The sequence below is a fragment of the Hipposideros armiger genome, unplaced genomic scaffold, assembly GCF_001890085.2.
Source record: "Hipposideros armiger isolate ML-2016 unplaced genomic scaffold, ASM189008v1 scaffold_182, whole genome shotgun sequence".
NCBI classification, from domain to species: Eukaryota; Metazoa; Chordata; class Mammalia; order Chiroptera; family Hipposideridae; genus Hipposideros; species Hipposideros armiger.
Genome location: NW_017731532.1, coordinates 2,970,633 through 2,994,928, shown reverse-complemented (window position 1 = coordinate 2,994,928; position 24,296 = coordinate 2,970,633). Strand labels below are relative to the sequence as shown.

Here is a 24,296-nt window from a genome sequence, read left to right as displayed (position 1 = left end):
TAATATATTTCTAACCATATATAATTAGAAATAAATATATAATTTAGATTTAGGCTTTCAAGATGGCAAACTAAACACAACGTATTTATCATACCTTTATTCTCAAATTTCTTGGAAGTGATAGTGAAAAGTAAATAAAATAAAGAAAAATACATAAGTTTTTGACAGTATAGAAACAGTGAGAAGTGACTATTAGCACCCAGTGATTTTTGACGTTTCTAAATGAAGCAACATGGAAAAGAAACATGTTGATAGAAAAGAGGACCAAGACCCTATATCCCAAGTCTGCAATAGAGGTAGAGGCTGTTCTTCACCTAGTAGAAGAGTCTACCTGAGAGTCAGCTAGAGACAGCTGGTACAGAGAAATGACTGGACATAAATCGGGTTAGTTAACTAAGAACTCTCTTTAGAAGTGTGATGCCAATTGCCTACCTCTTTCTTTCCCTATCTCCTTTAATAGAAAGCACGATTTCCAAGGCTAAAACTGCTGTGTAAACTTTAAGAGTTTCCTTCGAGAACGCTAGGGTTCCTGATATGGAAGTGGGCATCATTGAATCCATCTTATTTTGCAAGATGGAAGTAGACCTCCTGCCTGCACCCTACCTGTGCTCCGCACACTTAGAGTCTATAATATATTTAGTTCTTCCATACAGGAGAGAAGTCTGTTGGTGAAGATAAACTTATAAAAAGACAACAGTGGTTAAGTATATTAATTAGCCTACTTTTTCATTTGTGTAAGTAGACAACCAAGGATCAGTAGTCATTTGAAGTCAACAGCACAAAACAGAAGATTCAAAATGAACACATAGAATAACTAATACAAGGGGAAGCAACTATGATGCATGGAACAGAGAGACCTTTTTAAACCATCTTCATTAGAAACAAATAAAATATGATATTCATAAAACAAGACTATGTCACTTTGTAAAAGATTATATGGATATGAAATATATGAATGGAAAAAAATTTAATGTGATAGAATAAAGAAATCTTACGAAACTTAGGTCAAAATGTAATAAAATGAAAAACATGAGATACATGTTTAACAAACATGGAGAATCAATTTAAGAAATTCAACATAAGATTAACTTTGTAGTTTCAGGGAGAATAGAGAAATTAGAGTCGATAACAAATGAGCCTTCATACTGAAATAAATGAATGAGTACCAACTCAATGAATAAAAAGCAAGATATAGCCAGACAAAATGTAGTGAAATCTAGATATAGACAAAATCCCAAAACTCCTAAGAGAAGAAAAAAACAAACAAACAACAAACATAAACCTAAAGGTAACCCTAAAGAAGCAAAAATTATATTGGCTTCAGACTTTTCAGACAGCAACCGTATATAATAGAACTCAATGTCAATGAAGAAGTGAATGTACCTGTACATTTCTTGGGATAGATGAATTTGAACTTAAATTTCTATTCCTAGCCAAATTTTATTCAAATGAGGGGACAGTTTTAAGACAAAGGATCAAAATAATGTTTTTCTTACTCCTTTCATGAAAATTACCTGAAGACATTCTATAGCAAATGAAAAGAGGATATGAAAAAGAAGAAACATAGGATCCAAGAAAGACTAGAATAACTTAGGGGAGAAAGGAAAATAAATCCTAAGAGAAAGCTGGCAGCAGTCCTGGAAAGCAGTCAGCCCAAGTCTGAATAAGAAATCAAAGGGCAGGAGAACATCCCCAAGAAGCATGGGATACATTTCAATCAAAATACGAAAAGACCATGATCATATGCTGAGTCAGTTTATACTTATTTGAACAAGAAAAGCAACAAGGTAGTCTAGGGAAAAAATAAGAGAGAAGGAGAGGGAGAGAGAGAGAGAGAGAGAGAAAAAAAGAGAGAGAGAGAGAGAGAGAGAGAGAGAGAGAGAGAGAGAGAGAGAGAGAGGCACCTTTGTAAATACAAAGCACCTAAATGTGACATGATTTCGAACATTGATAGAATATATCAAAAGGAAGTCCATTTGACTGTGATGCTAAAACAGCCTCCATGGTGTAACAGATTTTTGGTGAAGCACAGTGATATTTTGTATTTGTTCTACAGTGAATACTATTTATATATCATGGCACTATAAATACTGTTTATTTTCCAATTTTTTGCAATTACATACAAGACATTGAAAAATTAATATACAGATAGCATTATCGCCTCAATTCTTTATTTCTCCCTGTATCTTCACTCTTTGTCATATGACTTTGAAATCCTCCTGTAAGGGAGAAATATATTTCTCTTACCCCTCAACTTTGGGTTTTGGAGCTGTTATTTGGGTTGGCCAATTGAATGAAGAGAAATAACAGTGAGCCACTTCTGAGCCTAAGCCGGAAGAGGTTTTGCATGTTTCACTTGCTCTTTTGAACTTCTGTTGTCACCATCACAGAGGTGTAAAATATAGCTGCTACCCTCAGCTTGATTTCAGAATAATCACACAGGCAGCAGACTTGAGCCTAAACCTTTAAAGAGCTCAAAGCAGAGCGCTTCAGTGGAGCCACTGGAGAGCCCCTGACACCACGACGCCTCACAGACACGCAAATGGTGGAAAATAAATATCGTATGCGTATTATATGCCAGGGAGGTTGGTGATTGTTATACAGACTAACTGTACCTTTCAATGACTGATATGCCTACTGCAATAGGACAGACTATGTTGTAAACATGTAAGTAACATTTGATAATGGGGAAAATAAAAGGCCGTAGAGTCAGGGAAGAGACATGAGTGGTGATAAACAATCCTAATGTCTAAAGCTGATAAACAAAAATCAGGTTTAAAAATACTGTTTGAGGTTTTAAAGATAATTAATAGAAGAGCTAAAATAATTATATAATGACCAGAATTCAGGAGGGCATAGAGAGTAAGAGGAAGTCGTTTTTGGAGATCATTTTCTCATTTAAGAAATACGAGTTGTCTATTAATAATGAAAATAATAAAAGGAATGGACTAAATTATTCTGCCTCCAAAATTATAATATACATCAGGTAAATAAAAATAAGATACCAGTTGTATTTAACTACGAACAATTACAATAACCTCTATATTTCTTTAACATGTAAATTTAGTATAGTTTAGTGGTATTATCTGTGAAGAGGCTACAGATTTCAAAAACGTATTTGCACATTGAGTAAAATAGATCATCAATAGATCTTGGTTCTTGTGTACCTCTGCATGACTTTACCAAAATATTTTAAATATTTCAGAGCCTGTGGATGGATTTTACTTTGGGAAAATATTAATATTACTTCTGGAAAAACAACTGTAGTCCATTTAATTGAAACCACATAATCCTTCCTTTATCCTCAGAAACACAGGAGGATATTTAATGAGTGTAGGGAAATAAGTTGCTGCCTAAACTCAAATCATTATACTCAGGAAAAAATTAAACAGCCAAGCTAAGTGGGTGGGGTTACACTTATACTTACTATTTACTGATATTGAGCTAGTTCACAGGTCATTGGATTTTATTTAAATGACCTAAACTTTTTTTTTCTACATTAATCTTATAATAGCATAACACAACAATGCAGTTTTTAATCAGACCAATTCCTCTCTGACAGAATAGGACCATTTGTTAAAGCCCTTGTTATGGAAATAGCCAAATATTTTAATCAGGTTCATTGGAGATAATGGAAATTGTTGCCCTGAAGGCTTAATTTTACAATGTGAAATTATATGGTACGTAATTAATGGAATTGAGATTTCTATCTTAGTGTATACTAAAAAATTAATGATAAAACTCTCCTTTAAAAAAAAGATTATATATATTTAAAATCATACCTGTTATATGAGAGGAAAGAGAACTAGAGAAAATTATTTTGTGGTTCCTATGTAAAAATTACAGTCACTTAAATAGATGCTATAGATGCAGGAAACATGTACATCAGTATACTTTATGAGCCTCACAAAAATTTCTGGGTAATAAGAACTATTAGGGAAGGAATGAGTAACCCCAGTTATAGTTTAATAATCTTCAGATTTCTTATGCTCAACCATATCAGAAATAAATCCAATCTGAAACCAAAAATATATGAGCAGTGGAAAATCTTGCAGTTATGTTACTTTTTTTCCATTCATCTTCATTTAAGGCTTCCTGCAAAGCCTTTCTTGAGCGATGAAAATAACCTGCAAAGCAGGAGGTGAACTACAGTGAAAAAAATTAGTATTTTTGTCATTTTTATGAGTACAGCTCCTCCTATTAGTGTGTTTTATTAAACTACTCAGTCTTCCCAATAAGGCCTGCCTCATTTCAGTTGGGCTGCGTGGCTTTCACTTTGAGGTTTAAGTATTTTAAGAAAAGCCCTCTGATGTGAGTTTGAGGAGGCTGATGTTTCTGATTAATTTTGTGGGCCTGTTCTTGTACAGCACAATATGTATGCATGAGTGTGTGTATGTAGTCATCAATTCACAGCTTGTAAATAAGTGGGTTATAAAAAGAACATTGACAGTTACCTTCTTCCATGTCTTTGTTGGGGTATAATTGCCATATAATAAAATACACTTATTTAAAACATACAATATAATACCTTTTGACATATGCATGTGCCTATGAAACCGTCGTTTTAATCAAAATACTGAGCGTTTCCATCACCTGCAGAAGTTTCTCCCTGCCCCATTGTCGTCCCTCCCATCTGTCTGCCAACTTCTCCCCGGACAACCACCAGTCTGCTTTCTGTCTCTGCAGCTTTGTTTGCATTTCTGGGAAATTTATCTAAATAGAATCAGAAAATATGTTGTTTTGTCTGGTTTTTTTCACTCTGCATATTTATTCTGAGACCCCTTCATGTTGCTGCTTGTATCAATAGTCCATTCTGTTTTCTTTCTTTTTTTTTTTTTATTGTTGAGCAGCACTCAATTGTATGGGTATACCACAATTTATTATCCATTTACTGACTGATGGATATTTGGGTGGTTTCCAGTTTGGGGCTATTACACATAAAGCTGCTGTGAACACTCATACAAGTTTTTTTTTATATAAGTTTAATTTCTTTTGTGTAAATACCTAGGATTTGAAAGACTATCATATGGTAGATTTATGTTTAAGCATTTGAGAAACTGTGAAACTATTTTATGAACTGATGGTATTATTTTATATTCCGACCAACAGTGCATGAGAGATTAATTCACCCTCATCCTCACCAACACTTGGTATGGTCAATCTTTAATCTTTGACATGTGCAATGACATATTTTTTGGTATTAATTTGCATTGCTCTAGTAACAAATAATGACAAACATCTTTTCATATGTTCATTTGTGTGTGTGTGTGTGTATTCTTTTGTGAAATATCTGTTCAAATCTTTTGCCTAATTATTTTTGAGTCATTTATTTTCTTCTCATTGAGTTTTTTTTCTCATTGAATTTTAATAATTCTTTATACATTCTGGATACAAGTGCTTTATCAAGATATTTTATTTTTAAATATATCCTCCCAATCTGTCACTTGCCTTTTCATTCTCTTAAAATTGATTTTGAAGGCCAGAAGTTGATATTTCTGATAAAGTACAGTTTATTACTTTTAAGAGTTCATGTTTTTGATGTTGTAACTAAGAAAAATCTGTCTAAACTGAGCCCAGAAAAATTTCTCCTATTTGTTTTTATAGTTTTAGGTTTCACTTTAAGGTCTACAATTTTGAGTTAATGTTTGCATATAGTATTATATATGGATCTAATTTTTTTTGCATATGCCTTTATTTGTTCATTTGTTTCAGCATCATTTATTGAAAAGACTACATTAATCTGCAGAATTACTTTTACATTTTCTTGTAATCATGATCTGCCTTTGTGTAGTTTTCTTCATATTCCTGGTGCTAGGGATTTGTTGAGTTGCCTGGATCTGTAGCTATAGTTTTCATCATATTTTCTGCCCTCTACTTTTCAGGGACTCGCATCACTTCTATTTTAGGCTACTTATGCTTGTGTTCCATCACTCACTAATGTCCTTTTTTTTTTCTCTGTATGTTTTATTCTGTATGATTTCTATTATTTATTTAAAATCCACTGATCTTTTCTTCTGTGTTATCTAAATGGTTTTATTTCCTTCTAGTGTTTTTTTCATCTCATACGTTATAGTTTTCAGCTCTGGAAGTTCAATTTGAGTCTCTTTTTATATTTTCTATGCCTCTACTTAACATTTTCAATATGTGGAATACAGTTACAGAAACCAGTATAGTACCCTGGTTTCCTAAATCTAATATGTGGTTTGTCTCCTGCTTTTTTGTATGCCTATTAATCACAACTGGATTCCAGACATGAATTTTGCCTTGTTGAGTGCTGGATACTCTGTAGTCCTGTATATCCTCTTGAGCTTAGTCCTCTTACACAGTTCAGTTACTTGGGAGCAGTTTGGTCCTTCTGGCTCTTGCTTATGAGATTGTCAGGCAGGACCAATGAGGTGTTTAGTCCAAGACTAATTATTCCAGGCTATTCAGGCAAGGCCCTTCTGTGCCCTCTGCCCAATGCCCCCTGTATTCATTTATTCTCCAGTCTAACTTGCAGTTTTTCTGGCTTGAGGTGATCTCCAAATATTGCTCCCCCTAGTCCATTTAGATGGTTCACTCCTCAGTAGTTTCTTCACTTGCCTGAGCTGATTCATACTTGGCCAAATCCCTGAGTGAGCCCTGCAGTGTTCAGGACAGACTGCAGATCCTGGGTCACCTCTGTGTCACCCCTCAGCTCTCTTCAACTCAGGGCATTTGCCAGACTCCCCCCGGACTCTTCCTGTCTGTGCCATGGCCTGGAATCCCTCCTAAGGTGGTAAACCTGGGCAGTTGTAGGGTCCATTTGTTTTATTATTGTCCTTTCTTTCAAAATGGTTGGTGTTTTGAAAATTGTTGTCTCCTATACCCATTTTGTTTCTTATACTTACTTGCTCATTTCAGGCAGGAGGGCAAACCTGGTCCCTGTTGCCATGTCTTGGACAGAAACAGAAGCTCTCTTGAATCCTAATGTTATCACTTTTAATGAAGAAAATGTGCTGATTTGGAGTACTTAACAATAAACTTGGGAGAGAAAAATAAAATATGAAAAGTAAAGGCATGTAGGCAGCACTTTTTTGGCACTGCATAGTGAGTTGATTGCTTGAAGCAGATTCTTCCATGGTGGCCTTAAGTGGGGCAGATGTTTTGCTGCCTCCAGCTCTGCCAGGATTCCAGGGAAACTCCTATAATTATGTAGATGAGATTCTGAAATTGAGAGGAATCTAGCCACCCAGCTCTTTCACTTTGATGGGAACTGAAATTCCTAAGAATTTTAAAAAAAGGGCATTCCCTATATTTACTAGCCATGATTTATGTCTATCTGCTTTACATCTCAGTGACCTGTCAACCAAAGTACAGAGATTTATGCTGTAGTTTAAAAAAATAATAATAAATATCACATTTTAGAACGAAATATGTTAAAGAATATCTGTTGAATTACCCCATTCAGTGGATCAAAATTTCTACAGGCTGTGCTATTAAGGGGATAAATGTTGTCTTTCATGCTTCTCCAAGGCAAGGGTATTCATCTGTAGAATATTTATGAAAATCCTACCCATTTATTTACTCGGATGATAACTCCAAAAGTAGAATTTTCTGTGTATAGAAGTCTCATTAAAAATTTACCTACATTTTCATCCAGTGGGATAACCAAGAAGCATTTTACAGAACAATATGAATATGGATTAACCCATATTAAAGTAATGTAAATTTTTTTTTACACCCCTTAGTGGTTACAAGATGTTTTCCATAAATTACCTCATTTAATCCTCACAGTAGCTTTAAAGTATAACATAAGTCATTATTTTTGGACATCATTTTTATTATGCTTATAAGATTTCAAAGATATTGAAATGTAGGAGTAGGAAGTATTTTTATTTTATCATGTGAGTTTGCATGTATCTGTAGGTGAGAATTAATTTATAGAGTTATTTTTAAGAAATTCTAAAGTTAATTGAAATTGCTTTTCAGCATATAGAGATTTAACTATGCATCAGTGCCTGTTATTTATTTATTTATTTATTTTAAGATTTTATTGTGGAATTGAGGGAGGGGAACAGCACTGGAGAATCAGAGAAAGGGAACAGACAAGTTGCTGTCCTTTTGTTCTTCAGTCTAGTTGTGGAGGAGGTCGCTTCACTGGCCCATGTTGGTATTATCATTGCACTCTTCCCGGTTGAGGGAGATCGGTCGCCAGCCATTGGATGGCCACTCACCGCGGCTCCTGGCAGCTCACACCAACTGCCAGCCACTCACGTAGCTCACAGCAGCCCATTGCAGCAGGGGCTGCAGCCTATGCCATTGCCGCTGACTCACAGCAGCCCAGCTCCAGGTTCAGCTATTGTTCACCATCTTGGCTGTAGAGGGCACAGTATCATTGGCCCTCATGTGGGATCTGAACTGGGACCCTGCTGCTCAGAGCTGGCCATCCGAAGCCAACTCAACCAACGCGCCACTTGGCCAGCCCTCAGTGCCTGTTATTTAAATGTGGTGTTTCTTACATGCTTTCAATGGTTCATCATTTTTAGTATAAGTTACTATTTTTTTTTAAGCATGGTCATTGAAGAGAAAAATAATTCAACCTGGTGAGTTGAAGTTTTCATTTATCTCTTTAAAAGCTGCTCTTGGTAAAGTGTATCTTAAAAAAGACACATTGGTGTTAAGCCTTCTGTTTACAACTTGTATATGAAGTGAAATAAGTGGTTGCCTATAAGTTTCATGCGGTTTGTATCTTCAAAAATATTATGATTTAAATTGCTGATAGAGTGAAAATTGATGAAACCACCTTAAAAACCATTTTGGCCTTATCTACTAAGTATATAAATGACTCAGCCATTTCACTCTTAGGCACATCCAGAAAAAAATGAATATACTTATGCATTGAGACATACACAGATGCTCACTGATGCTTTTATTCCCAGGAACAACACAAATGCCATTAACAATAGTGGGGGATATGGCCAGGGCTCAGGGGATCCTAAATGCCATAAAATTGAATGCAAAATTTCATAGTTTGGCATGTTTGTACATTTTCTAGAGAAGGGGTCAATAGGTGGAAAAACCTAAATTATGGATTTTAATTTTGGGCCCTCCACAGGAAAGCTTTATTTTAGCCATATCTGCTAAGGTAATTTCTCTCAATGTGCCAAATATAACTTAATTCACAAGAAGTTTAAAGCATGTGTGGCTAATGGTTGAAACTTTAACTTATGGCACAATTGCACATCTTTAATACTGTGACCAGCACTGTAACACAATAAACTATAAATAACATGCAGTTCACAAGTCAAGAGTAATTTGTATTCTTTAGAGATTAAATATTAGTCTTTAAGAACCAAGAAGTCCTTTTTATTTAGAAACAAAAATATTTTTGCTGTAAACACATGATGATAATCCTAACATTATTATCCTATGCTGTCTACATATAGCTGCTGCCACTCATAAAGAAAAAGAGTAACAAACCTCAAAACAGTAATATATAGATAAAAGAACAACAGAAATGGAAAATGCATTATAGTATATTTTACTGAGAAATATTATAAAGCAATGAAAATGAATTCACTGCAGCCACCTGCAACAGCATTGTGAATGAAGCCACAATCAACAGAGCACATACTGAGTGATTTATTATTATTATTATTATTATTATTATTATTATTATAAAGTCCAAACATAGGCAAAAATAAATGATACTGTTTAGAAATGCATATTTCCATAATAACACTAATAAACCATACAAAGAGTGAGGCTGTGATTGTCACTGTGAGCAGATCAGTCACCTTGGCGAGGCTGGAGGGGATGTCGTGAGTGGAAAGGGCATGTGAAGGCTTTTACATACTGGCAGTGCTTTTTTGTTTGACCTTGGTGGTTGTTACACAGCTTGACTTTTAACAATAATTCATTTAACTTGATTGTTTTCTGTACTTTTCATTTGTATGCTATCTTCCAAAGAAAGACTTTTAAATAATGCGGATTGTGACCACTGGAAAATAAAAATTTCAGTTGTAGAGGTATAACATATGCCCATGCCCTTTATAAAGAAAGAATCAAAAATAAATGTATACTTTTCATCTGAATGTAAAGTTAAAAGGCATGTATTGAAGAATGTAAGAGGTGAAGACCTCCATTTCTAAATAAAGCAGTTGTAGATTTTGGGAATAAAATAGAACAGGTGCTCATTAAGCCCAAACCACCTAAAGTGTTGAGAAAAATTACTGAGTGGAATAAAGGAAAAAAATATTCCAAACTAAGATTTTAGGACTAGAGTTTTTGTCTGAGAGCAGCAGTGTTACTATTTATAGAACATTATAAACATTTTGAGATCAAGGACCATATATTGTCCCGTATTTGCTCCCCTCAGCACATGGAGTGGGACCTTGAAGGCAAGCGTGAAGTGAAGGGGAGGAGGGAGTATTAATATTTCATAGCGTGCTAAAGCGCACTGGTGAATAGCATAGATCCTTGACAAAAATTATCTGGGCTTTCATCTCGTTTTTACCACCTGTGTGACTCTGGGCAAGTTTTTTACATTTTCAATGTCTCGATTCCCTCATCTGTAAAACAGTTATGGTAACAGTAACTAGCTCAGAGGGTGTGATGTTATATATAAAACATTTAGAATAATATTTGGCACAAAGTAAGTAATCTACACGTGGATGAATGTGTTAATTGTTGTCATCAGTTATCATCCTGAAGTGTTGTTTTTCTGTACTTGTATTATTGAAACCTACATAGAAGTAAACTCTAAAGATTATGAACCAATTTGCAGAATCCAAGCAATGAGTTTTAGTTTGAGCAAAAGCCTGAGGAGGACTCGTTTGTCAGTAATGATTTTCACTGTAGGTAATTTTCCCTGGTGTCTGCTAAAAATAAAAAAGAAGAAAGAAAAATTTGACCATATGCTGAAAATTAAAGTGCTTGTATAAAAGACAAAAAAGAAAATGTGGAGAAATCACATTCTAGTTGACAATTCAAGTACGATTCCCAGGTAAAATAGAGGATGTCCAGGTAAATTTCAACTTCATATAAACTCTTTTTGTATTAGTATGAGCTGCATATTGCATGGCATCATGTATTTTTATTTGCTAAATGTGGCAACCCTAAATATTAGGAAATCTCTATGCATAACAAACCAAGCCGAATGTTTAAAAATACATGGCTATAGTTGTCATCACGTTATGTGGTCTAAGTGTTATAGACTCAACATAAATTTTCCTTTTTACGTTTTGAATTATTTTTCCAAAATGTTACCAGTAATGAAATTCTAGAGTATGTGATTGAGCTTTCTAAAATGCAGATCTACTCAATTCCATGCTCCCTTTCACACTTCTTGAATTCTCTATTAGCTCTCCAATAACCAAGGACTAAAGTTCAAACTCCTTTACTTGATTTATAAAGCCATAACAATCTGGTCCCAGACTACCTAGTAACCACCACCCAGAGTAGTTCCACGCACATAACCCCTGTGCATAGCAAGACATTTAAAAGAACTCAAGTCTGGGCCAGTTGAGTGGCTCAGTTGGTTAAGAGCTCACTCAAGAGTGTGAGCTCTGAGCAACAAGGTCGCTGGTTCGATTCCCGGCCAGAGATGAGCTGCCAACAGGTGGCAGGATGGCTCAGCTAAAAACAACAAAAAACTCAAGTCTCTCTGAAAACATTGAGTTCTTTTATGTTCCTTCCCACTTTAACATGTCTAAAAAAATGTCTGCTAATCCTTTAAGTGCCAATTGAATATCACCTTCAATAAGTAAGCTTCCACATGCCTCTAGGCAAAGCAACTGCCTCTTTTATGATCACAGTATATTTTGTATATAATGGTATATGGAACATATTTCACTATTTTATTATAATTATCTCTCTCCTGAGCAGAATTGTAGGAGGTGAGATCTCTTAGAATAGGAACTAACCCTATTCACTGATGTATTCAATCATATATTTTATTTTATTTTATTAATTTTTTTTAAAGATTTTTATTGGGGAATTGGAGGATGGGAACAGCTCTGGGGAATCGGGGAAGGGGAACAGACAAGTTCTGTCCTTTTTGTTCTTCAGTCTAGTTGTGGAGGACGTTGCTTCACTGGCCCAAGTTGGCACCATCATTGCGCTCTTCCCGGGTGAGGCAGATCAGTCGCTGGCTTCTGGATGGTCACTCACCGCAGCTGCTGGCCACTCACGCTGGCTGCTGGCCGCTCACGCTGGCTGCTGGCTACTGCCACAGGGGCTGCAGCCTACGCCGTCGCAGGTGACTCTCAGCAGCCCAACTCCAGGTTGAGCTGTTGTTCAGCATCTTAACTGTGGAGGGCAATGTCACTAGCCCTCATATGTGGCATCCGAACCGGTGCCCTCTGGCGTCCCAAGCCAGCTCTTAACCAATGAGCCACTCAGCCAGCCCTCGATCATATATTTTAGAGCCTGATTCATGGAAGATGCTCATCAAAATTTTAATGATTTAGTGAATAAATGTATGAGTGGGTTAATGAGTGAGTGAAGGCAACCATATGTATCTTAGCTATGTTTTCCATACGAATGCAAATACCATTTCACTTAGCTGGTTATTGGTTTCTGATGACTAAATATAGAAAAAATCCAAAATAGTTGATAATTACTATTGACCACTAAAAGTAGAGAGAGGTAAACTAATTAACATATAGTTGACAGAATAGAGTGATTAATTTTGGATAAAGCATTATGAATATGCAAAAATATACAAATGATAACATACCATTGTAAAAGTAGGAAATCAGAAAATATATGACTTCCAGACTTGGAATAAAGAACTATGGGACAATGAGTCACTCTCAGGTTTGCAGAATAATGAGATGCATATTAATTCAAAAAATAGCTTTATAGCGTCAGTTATTTATAACTCCAGATAACTCAGAAGCACTTTCCCCAGTCTTCTGGACTCCTCCTCTAACACTAAAACGCCTCCTCTATAGCCTGCTAGACTGAAAGGAATGCCAACTATCAATAGCTAAATCATTCTTCTATTAGAGCTCTTTTCATTTTGCACTCTGATTATTTCCTTGTCTATTTACTGTCCTGTATGAACCTTGAGAAAAGTAAGGGACCATCACAAATTAATCTTCCTATTCTTAGCAACTAGCACAGAATTAGGATGTATGGTGGGTAAATGGGATGGATGGATGGGATTCCTATGCAGAGGTTCTTCTCAGTGTCCATCAACCCTGGTTACAATTAGCATCACCTGGACTCCTGCATAAACTATATTACTGCTTTCATTTCAACCAAGTCCATTTAAATCAGAATCTGTGGTGTGGGTCTTTGCATTGTTGTTGCGTGCCATTGACTTGGCTGCAACTCCCGGTGACCCTATGAATGATGTCCACAGTGTTCTGTCCTCAACAGCCCTTCTCAGCTCCTGTGGCTTTTCTTATCTCATATTTAGTCTTCCTCTTTTCCTGCTGCCTTCTATTTTCCCCCACATTATTGTCTTTTCCAAAGACCCCTGCTTTCTCATGATGTGCCCGGAGTAGAACAACTTCAGTTTTTTTCATTTTTAACTACAGGAATGTTTCAGACTTAATGTTCATCCTTCTGGTGGTTCAGGGTATCCATAGAACTCTACTCCAAAACCATATTGGAAATGAATCAATTTTTGTTTCTATCAGTCATTAATATGTTTTAAACGTTCTAACTTTTGAAAGAAGCATATGCATAACTCCATTTTAACTCCATTTTCCTTACTAGAACTCCTTTAGAAGTGTGCTGGGACACCTGCCTCAGTCAAGGGGATCACTGTTATTTTACAGTTGATGATTCCCCAGGTCTCTAATATTCCCAATTCTCTCTTATCAATGAATAAATATTTATTGCTATAATGAACAAATATTACTATATCATGTGCCCCTGAGGTAATGCCCTTTGAGATAATTGCTCTTTGGTGAACATTTTCACTAGAGTCCTTGGTTCTCTTTTGCTCCTACTATATGTTTTTCATGTAGCTTTTATTTACAATTTTTCTCAAGACCTCAAATATTTAAATTAAAGCACCCTCCTAATTACCGCCCTAACCCTTCTGTATCTCTCCTGATTTGCTTTATAAGTACCTTGCAATAGCTGCCTTACTGGCCAAATATCCGATTAAGGCAAAGAAAGCTTTACAGGAATAATTTTATACGGAAACATCCTTGAGAATTGTACTCTGTCTCAATTCTCTGTTTCAAAAGGTTTTTTGGGTTTTTTTTTTCATCTAAATTGAGATCTTAAAATAAATGTTAGGTTGCTAAGATAGAGATGGACAGAGAGTATGATCTCTATTAGCAAGCGGTGATGGATAAATACCCCTTGGGCTTAGTTTTCTTAATGCTATTATTCTTGGTAAGTAAAGGTTATCAGTAAATTCTTATAGAAAGTTTATGCGTAATACGTTCTGATTGAAGAATGCTAATGTTAATTTGCTGCTTTAAAGTGAATTACTAGTGATATAGCAGAATGCCAGATCAAAAGGAAGTTCAAGCACACACGATTAAAAGTATATGGAACTGGTCCTATATATGACTGGGAAATCCTGTAGATAATTCTGCTTATGACATAATTAAATTCAGTGCCTGAGTGGCAGAACAGAATTCCTAGAAATGCATAATTTGTTCATTCTTAGAAGAGAAATTGAAAAGCCATAAGGCTTTAGATAAGAACAAAAATAAAAGGTCAAATTTTCAAAGTTAATCACTCACAGGAGGTCTGGAGAATATTTAATAGCCAATGGGGAGCCCAGGGAAGATGTGTTATTAAGGATCAAATAGAGCAGGCTCTCGAAAATAAGCTCTTGCTGGCTAATTAACAGTCAATAACAATATTGCAGGGAAGAAATACAGCCTGAGGGGAATGAATAAGGAATTCAAGAAACTATGTCTTTGCAAAGGAAAAAAAGAAAAAACAGCTTTTATCATAGTGTCCTTTTAATATATCGAAATGAGGGTGCTCCGCCCAAGAATTAGTTGTTCCTTCTTGATGCTCATGGGGCCAGGATGTACTTGGGGAATTGCAAAGGACCATATGGTATTTCTAGTTTTAATTTTTTTGAAGAATTTGGGTACTGTTTTCCATAGCAATACTCACAATAGCCAAGATATAGAAACAACCTAAGTGCCCATCAAATGGATGAATGGATAGAGAAGATGTGGCACACACACACACACACACACACACACACACACACACACACACTGAAATATTGCTCAGCTGTGAGAAAGAAGCAAATCCTGCCATTTGTGACAACTTGGATAGAGTATTATGATAGGACATTATGCTAAGTCAGATGGAGAAAGACAAAGTGAGTATAATCTCTCATGTAGAATCTAAAAAAGACAAACTCAGAGAAACAGAGAGTAGAATGGTGGTTACCAGGGGTTAGGGTGAGTGGGGGAAATGAGAACATATTTGTCAAAAGGTACAACCTTCCAGTTATAAAATTAACAAGTTTGGGAACCTAATGTCCAGTATGGCAATTATAGCTAGTAATACTGTATCATATACTTGAACATTACTAAGAGAGTAGACCTTAAATATTCTCACCACAAAAAATGGTAACTCTGTACCCAATTATTTCTGTGAGCAAAATCCCAAAACAAAGAGGGTGGACTACCAACACACCTTTACAGATCTGCATAAAATGGGCAAAGTGCAATATAATGGTAAAGATAAAGCATCTAATTTATGCATATATGATTAATAAATCTGTGTAGTTTGTTATAACAGTGCAAAGGGCCTGGAAATCCTTGTGAAGCACCTCTTTGGTTCAAAGAAATTAATATTGTTGTGACCTTTTGTCTACTCTCTCTCCTCCCCGGCCTTGTTTTACCTTGTTTTCTTCTTCCTCTGCTACCTCTCCCTTCGAAAAAAAAAAAAAAAGACGTGTCTTGAGTTTACATCTAGAAATCCATATTAAGCTCTTGAAGCTGTGTCTTAGACTAGATGATGGGAAGCAAAGTTATATGTGTTCAGAATAAGGAATTAGGACTCAGCTGGGTATCTTGATTATAAAATCCAGTTTTCAATGAGGCTGGTGTTTTTTTGTTTGTTTGTTTGTTTTTTAGCTGAGCCATCCTGCCACCTGTTGGCACAACAGCGGCAGCTCAGCTCAGGCCGGGAATCGAACTGGCAACCCTGTTGTTGCTCAGAGCTCACACTCTTGAGTGAGCTCAACCAACTGAGCCACTCAGCCAGCCCTGTTTTGTTTTTCTTTTTTTAAGTTTTCTTGAGGCAATCATAGAAGAAAAAACATTAAAAAATATAGCTATTATTATTGTAAATGAACTATAAATATGACCAAATATGGAAATTTCTAGTTTACATGGGGACTGCTATGTCAAGTTCTTCTTAGTTCTAAAAATAATCTAGTATATTCTAGTATATTTGGAATAGATGTGAACCTTTTCTGGAAATGATAATGTCTTGATCTGTGACAAAGAGAAATATATGTGACTTATTACAAAGATGTTTAATTTTCATTTCATTACATTATGTTCTGTGAACATTTATATCTGGTCTTTAATTAAACATGATTTATTCAAATTGAGGTCTGTTTCCACTTAGATTGCTTGCAGTGTTAATCACAGTGCAAATAGCCTTCACTGCTGAAAGAATTCCTACATTATACTAATACATAACCGCGTCTGTGTAATTTGCATCTGTTCCCTGCACCTACGTGTTATTGGATATGCACACATGTAGAAATGTTTTAATTATTTTTCTACTATATTAAAGAACATAACTCATTGAATATAACATTTGCATTTTATGAATTGAAACTTAAGGTAGTTCTCTGAGTTAAAAAATTGAAAAATGGACAATGTAAAGGTCATCCTTTTTCATAAATTGGGTATGGTGATAAAGCAGTTTTACTTCAGTGATACAATTTCAGTTTATTCTACCTCCTGCTCAACTCTGGGTAAAGGTGTAACTTGTTTTTGTTTTTATAATTTGATGTTCTTAACTATAATTTCCTTTGTTGACCATTGTAGATCTGGCATGATGGAAAGATAGAAGTTTAAAAGCTGATTTCTCTTGATTAGTCACATTCACATGTATTAAATACTATTTATTGTGTAAAAACGTGGAAGATGTGAGGAAGCTAAGAACAGTGCCTGTCCTTAATAATATACAATATATTTTAACTCTTGATTGTTCTCATATCATGGACTATGAAAACTTCTTGCTATTAATATTTCAAAGTAGCAGAGCTGGGTTTTGTTTTACTCATGAGCTAATTTAATCTTAAAATGAGAAAATGCTTATAGTCTCTTACCTGAGAATTAACATATATGTTGTACCTATTAACATCAAATCTTGTGTGGGTGGGTCTCTGTCCTGCCTTCCTTAATTTATTTCATCAGTTCATCCCACATATGGCTTCTCTAGGTCTTTCTAAAGTACAAGGGTGCAGAGAATACCCTCCCATCCAGTTCCTGGTCTTCAGTGTGGAAAGGTAAAAGCCAGCTCCCTCAGCTGGTACTAAGGGTTCTTCATAATCTGCTACCTATCTGCATCCTCAGACTTGGACTCCTGTACCCCGCTGCTCGCTCTCTGCTCCAAACAAACTGGGCTGTACCTGAACACACCATCATACCATGAACATTTCTCTTCAAAGCTATGACTCATTCTGGTTCCCTGCTTGGAAATACACCACCATTTCCACCTTGTCCTTATTAATCCTAATTAACACATCCTTCAAGTCTAAGATCAAATTATATGTCCTTTATGTGGTCTTCAGGAAAAAAATACTCAGTTTCTCCCTTATCAATGTATTAAAATATATATATATATATAACTTTTTTATGTCTAACTTACAAAATACGGCAGTGCATTCTCTAAGACATGAAGATTTAACTTATTGGCCATTGATGTATTCTTATCTAAAACAAATTTTAGTAGATATGATAAATGAAAAGACATATTAGGTGTGTCCCAAAGTAGCCAAGCATTGCCATTGTCTTACATTGAGCTTGGAAAAAAAAACAACACATCGACTCTTGTTCCACTTTCAAAATTTAATTCAATGAAAATATTTCCCATGTTTGTACAATATAAAGACTAAGTGAAATTTTGATAAGACTACAGAGCTAAATATTGCATGAGATAAGAAAATCAGTGACTTCCTTTCTTCCTTTTTTTTTTTCTTTATTTCCGGAGCATTTTAGTGCTAAGTGTTTGGGAGTCTATTGTAGTTTATAACACACAGCTATTTCTAGAGACTATCAGATTCTAATTTTATTCTGGTAGTTGATGTTATAAATTACTCAACTTATTTAGATTCTTTCTGAACACAGTCATGAATTCTTTCTACTCTCAAACTGTGACAGTCAACCATAAACCAAAAAGGATGACTTTTTCAGAGAACATCATCACCTGCCTAGGGAAATTTAGACCAAAAGTTTTACAATAAACTTAGAATGAGAGGTTGATAACTTTGCTTCCAGGAGAAGATACTGTTTAGAAGAAAGACGATAAAAGAAAGGGCAAAATACAGATTTTTCTAGTATTTTGCCCTTGTTGGATCTTGAGGAGGCAATTTAATGATCATATTGCTTTAAGCACTATGAAAACCCAGGACTTCTTTTGCTACATGGTAGTGTATCAGAAGGCACACTACACATCTGAAATTTATATATTTATATTTATACTTATATTATCGGCACCACTGTTTCTAACCTTTTGTTAGAAATCATTAGGAAACATTTATCGGGCACTAGTGCTCTTCCAGATAGTGGGGGGCTTTTGCAGAGGTACAAACATCAGGGCAGCTCAGGTGCTGCATTTGTAAAGCTCACAGCCTGACTAGCTGAAAGGGTGAAAGGCACGTAAATAGACAATTTCTAAGTGACATCATTTAAGTTTTGTAAGAAGGTTAAGAAAAAAGGGAGTTGTGGGAATAAAAGCAGAGGAGTTCATTGGAGCGCATGCTAGGAAGAGAAAGCCATGGGGAGCAGTGTGTGTCCCCAACAACTTCACTAGCTCCCACAAAACCCAGCATGGTGTTATGCTTTAGAGGGAAGGATTTGTAAATATCGATGATTGATATTTGACTGAATTACTCATTATTTCTTTATTCATTTAAAATCATATCCGGTGTCTCTGTTGTCCAGAGTTAGCATGGAAATTGGTATAATTTGCTGAGTGTTTTACATTTCATATGACTTTGTGTCAGGTATAAAAATGGTATATCAAAGGTAAGTCCCTTCAGTCATTCTAACTTTAGAAACCCTTGAATGAGATTAGGAAGTGATCATCATTTAAATTTATTACACTTTGCATGTAATGAGCTTTAGCTATTAACTCTAATTTGCTTCTCATCGCATTCATCAAAGGCAAACTATTTAGAAACTAAAACATTTCTTTCAGATAGAATTTTAATGAATTAAGATGAAATGAGACAGTGTTAATTGGCAGTTGTTGCTGCAGGGGAGGTTTCTAGATCTTGTAAGTGATACCAATGCATCCCTCTATCAGGGTTAATTTGTTTGATTTGATTCTAAGGATACACTGAATATTTCCCCACACTATTCATATTTATTTTCAGACTGAAGAGTGGTTTACTTGTGTTGGTCCTTCATTTGGGTTCTCAATTCTATTTGTGCTGGATTTAATTTGATTTTTAATTGTTGTTGATTTTAAGCAGCATCTGTATTGTGGACTCAAGATATGCACACAAAAGTAATAGCAATACTTAGACTTTCTTTTATTTGTAATGCCTAAAATCTTCTGTAACTAATCATTTTTTTCACCAATAATTCTCTTCCTCTGTTCTGTCTGTTTTCCTTAGACATAAATGAATGTGAAGCTGAGCCTTGCAAAAATGGTGGAATATGTACAGACCTTGTTGCGAACTATTCCTGTGAGTGCCCAGGTGAATTCATGGGAAGAAATTGTCAATACAGTAAGTCTTCAAATATATACAAAACTTTTATTTATATAGCCTCCATTTATTATGGGATCTGGGCTGAAATCAATATAATTTCCTTCCAGAGTTCATAATTTATTGAAACAGCACACTTCATATTTGTTGTTTTACTGTTATTAATGTACATATATATAGTCTCTGGGTAGGTGTCAGTGCATGGCAGGCACAGGACTTGTCATCCTGTGGTCTGAAAGGAGGGCAACAGCTCCTCAGAAATCCAAGTGCATTTCTCTCAGGAATCCAATTTCGGCTTTTTAGTATGCCCAATGACCTAAATTTTCACCAGAGTGGTTACTCTGGTTCAGACAATATATTCACCGTAACCTACCCAGATAGCCTCCATCACAAATAAAAGGTAGAGATAAAGCAGGATTCAGGTTGAGTTGCCAACACATTAGTAAGACTTTTACATGCAATTTGTCTTCCCGAAAGCCTAAGACAGTCTTGAGATTATAGATCAAAAGATGGGCAGTCATTTACTTGAAGTGTTTACAATGAAGAACAGAGCACCCCTTCCTCCCCAAAACAAACAAACAAAAAACTAGGAAAAGGTAGTAACAGGATTACAGTTCATGAGATGAGACCAGAATTGGGCACAGATACCTACCTGCTAATGAGAACAATAATGATAGAGCGTAATCATTGTTGAGCACTTATAGAAACTCCATAGTGCTGCTGCTTTGATATATATTATACTATGAGAGCATCACAACATTATGGGAATTCCGAAGGCCGATGCAAATGAGAATTCAGATGCAAAGACTGAGACATGGAGGCCATGTGATTTGCCTGAGCTCTCACAGTAGGTGACAAGCAAGATGAGATGGAATCCAGCATCAGGTCGTCTGATTCCCAGTTCAGAGTATGTTCCTCTAAATAGAGATGTCTCTTCAGATAGAGTTGAACAAGATGAACAAAAAAAGCACAGTACATGCCCTTCTCTATTACACACACACACACACACACACACACACACACACACACACACACACACACACACACTTCTACACACACATGCCTACACACACACATGCCTACACACACACTCCATCCTCTTTAGCCACAGTAGCAATTTTATTTCTCCCTTTCCTTCTCTTCCTTCCCCTTTGACAATGGTAATTTATAACATAAAGTGAAAAATTATTGAAGATTTTACTTGGGTTATATATACAAACAAAATTATGATGCTCATTACCCTAGTCCTGAAAAGACTTTATCAAATATCAAAGAAATACCTAGGACTGGGGAAAATTTTCTAAGCTTAGAAATAATTGTAAAAGGATATTGAGCGTGAGTTGATGAGGCAGCTGCAGGCACAGATGGGTGGAAGGACAGGGCAGTCTGGGTAAGCAGGTTGATAATACAGCCAAATACACCAATAGCCATGCCTTCAACTAACCTAGCAACCATTCCTATAAAGCATTTAACTGGCCATCCACTCAGTTAACTGAAATTCAGGTCCAACTGATCCTTGTCCTACCTTAGGCAGAACTCCTGCACCCTTCTTTACTTGATTTATAGGTGTTGAAGATGGCCTCCCAGTCAACGCTGCAAGTTGTGCTAAAAAGCAACACCCCACCAAGGTGTCTGAAAAATGAACACTTTATTATTAATATGATGAAGAGCAAAACACTGATGGCCATGTTTTGACTTAATTTTCATGAAGCACAAAAAGATATCTGGTACCAGAATGAAGGCGGTACTGGAACTTAAAGCAATGTCTGGATAAAGCATGTCCAGGCATGGCAGGACTACCTCGGACCCGTAGGAGGCCTGGCCATGGGAGCACGAGGAGGCTGTGACCTTCAGGAGAACTGTCTAGGGGGCACGTCATGGGAATCCTACCTCAGGATGAGTGTCTCTGTAAGGCAGTCAAGCCCTAGCTCTTTGAGTGAGCTTCTGGTGTCTGGAACTGGTGTCTAAGGTTGTAGACAACCTCATCTCCCAGGAGAGAAGCCCTACGACTTGGAGTTATACACATGCCCTTGTCCCTCATACTGACCAAGGAGCAACTAGACAGCCAGCCGTTTGCCTATATGTTGAAAATGAAAGGAGACCTGGTTGTCAACTAGATGTGTAAAACAATAGCTACACCCTGTCCCTCCTCCCATCAGAGATTTGCTGAGGTCACCACATCTGAATATACCCATAAAAAGAAAGAACCTGATTGATTATGGAAGAATATATTGAAATTGACTTTGAATTTAATTGCCACCAGTTTGAGCCTCATGTCTTTCAATCAGTTTTTCATATTATGTTTAATGAAATTCTTTGTTCTTTTTTACTTGGTTTTCTATTTATGTAATATTTATGCTTAAATTCAGACTTCTCTTTGAACATGAATGTGATAGTGAGGTACCTCCCTTAAGCTATCATATGCTCTGACATTCTACCACATGCCATTCTGTTCGTCTCGGTGCCCCAACAAAGAGAGAACACTTATAATACACAAATATTCCTAATGGGATATTTGTTTTTATTTGATTGATTTGTACAAGATTGTAATACATTAAGGATTCTTATTCTCTGTATTGTCTAGATTTCTAGGGATAGGGTTCTGCCATTTTCTGTGGCTTCTTAGAATTTTTAAGAATTCAGAGTAAGGTAGTGCATTCTGCCACAGTGATGATTTAGGTGTACACTGTGAGAACTCAGAGCATTCACTCATGACAGGATACATAGGAACACCTGCAGGTTCCAGGTGGTGCCAGCTCTAAGCAGACTGAGGTTGGGATCTTTAGAGTTATCATTACAGATTATGTGCCAGCTTCCACTCTTTAGTAAGGTAGATAAACTTGCTTCTGGGCTTTGTATCATGTTCCACAGGGGTATGACTAGGTCGGCTATGCCTGCAGTTATGGCAGAGATGCCCTGTTTTGGAAGACATTGCAGGAAGGGAGAATGTTGGAGACTAGCCTCTGGGTGGGCCAGAGGACAGCCATACTGAATTGCTGTGATCCTTATGTTCAGATCCACACTGTCTTCAGTCTGATCTTGGGCTCCTGCACTCATGTTCGCCTAGCTTGTCCCACTTCTTTCTTATTTCTACTGATGAGTTAATTAAGTACTGGTATATTTTAAGATGAAATTACTCTCAACACCCCCCAAAATAATAAATGATAGAAGATATTGCAAAGGAATACAATTGAATACAACAAGAAACTATCTGTACACAAATAGTAAACTATAAAATACAATAAACTAGGGAAATATTTACAATAAAAATGGAAGGCAAGTATTACTTATCATTAATTGATGGCATTTCTCAGTTCAAAAAAATTAGACCCCACCAAAAAAAAAACAAAACACAACAACAAAAAAACAAGAACATAAACAGAACCTTCCCACAAAGGAAGTAGTTTAATATTTATCATATTATAGTTGTGTCTTCATTATTATACTTCTACTTATTTTGATTTATAATTAGACTTGTAGTATGTTTATGATCTGAAAATAATTATATTTCAAATGAACATTTATTGAGAACACTAGATATATGAAGAAAACCCTGGACTGACCATGTATTTCTCTCTGCTTCTTTTGCTTACCTGTATTTCTACCCCCTCTCATTTAGCAAGTGGAAACAGAAATGTGAATAGCAGAAACAAATGGAAATATAGATGACTAGAAAAGGACGAAGTGATAAAGAGGAGCAGAGGCTAGCTGACAAACATGAGAAACACTATGGAAAAGAAAAAGGAGAGGCAAGGGAAAGGTGTGAGAGCTGTTACCCCAGGCCTCCATGCTAACCATGAGGCTCCCAGGAAGCACGCATGCACACACACACACACACACACACACACACACACACACACTCACTCACACTCACACATCACACACACACTCACACACATAAACACACTCACACATACACACACCACACACACACATCACACGCACAACACATACACACCACATTCTCACACACTCACACAAACACACCACACACTCACACACTCACACACACACACACCACAAACCACACACTCACACTCACACACTCACACACTCACACACACACACACCACAAACCACACACTCACACTCACACACTCACACACTCACACACACACACACACCACAAACCACACACTCACACTCACACACTCAAATACATCACACACATACACCACATACATGCCACACTCTCACACACACACTCACACACTCTCACTCGCTTACACATACTCACACACACTCTCCAGAAGGAATTTGTCATATCATGGGGAGTAAATTGTAAGTCAAAGAGGTAAAAAAAGAGTTTTAAATACATGAAGGTTCTCACTCGACAATTTTACTTAAGAGAAGTCCTTCCTTCCTTCTGCCTATGATCCTTCCATAGTGTGCTCTTAACTCAGCAGCCTGAGGGAACCTGTGAAAACAAGTCAGGATGCGT

The 24,296-nt window shown here is 36.3% G+C and overlaps 1 protein-coding gene across 1 annotated transcript in view; it reads left to right on the top strand.

The window, feature by feature from the left end:
* Positions 1-24,296, top strand: part of EDIL3 (EGF like and discoidin domains 3) — a 254,908-nt gene that overhangs the window by 54,124 nt on the left and 176,488 nt on the right. Inside the window, exon 3 of the mRNA XM_019652587.1 lies at positions 19,763-19,876. Coding sequence (XP_019508132.1) covers positions 19,763-19,876 — 114 coding nt within the window. The remainder of the gene's footprint in view (positions 1-19,762; positions 19,877-24,296) is intronic.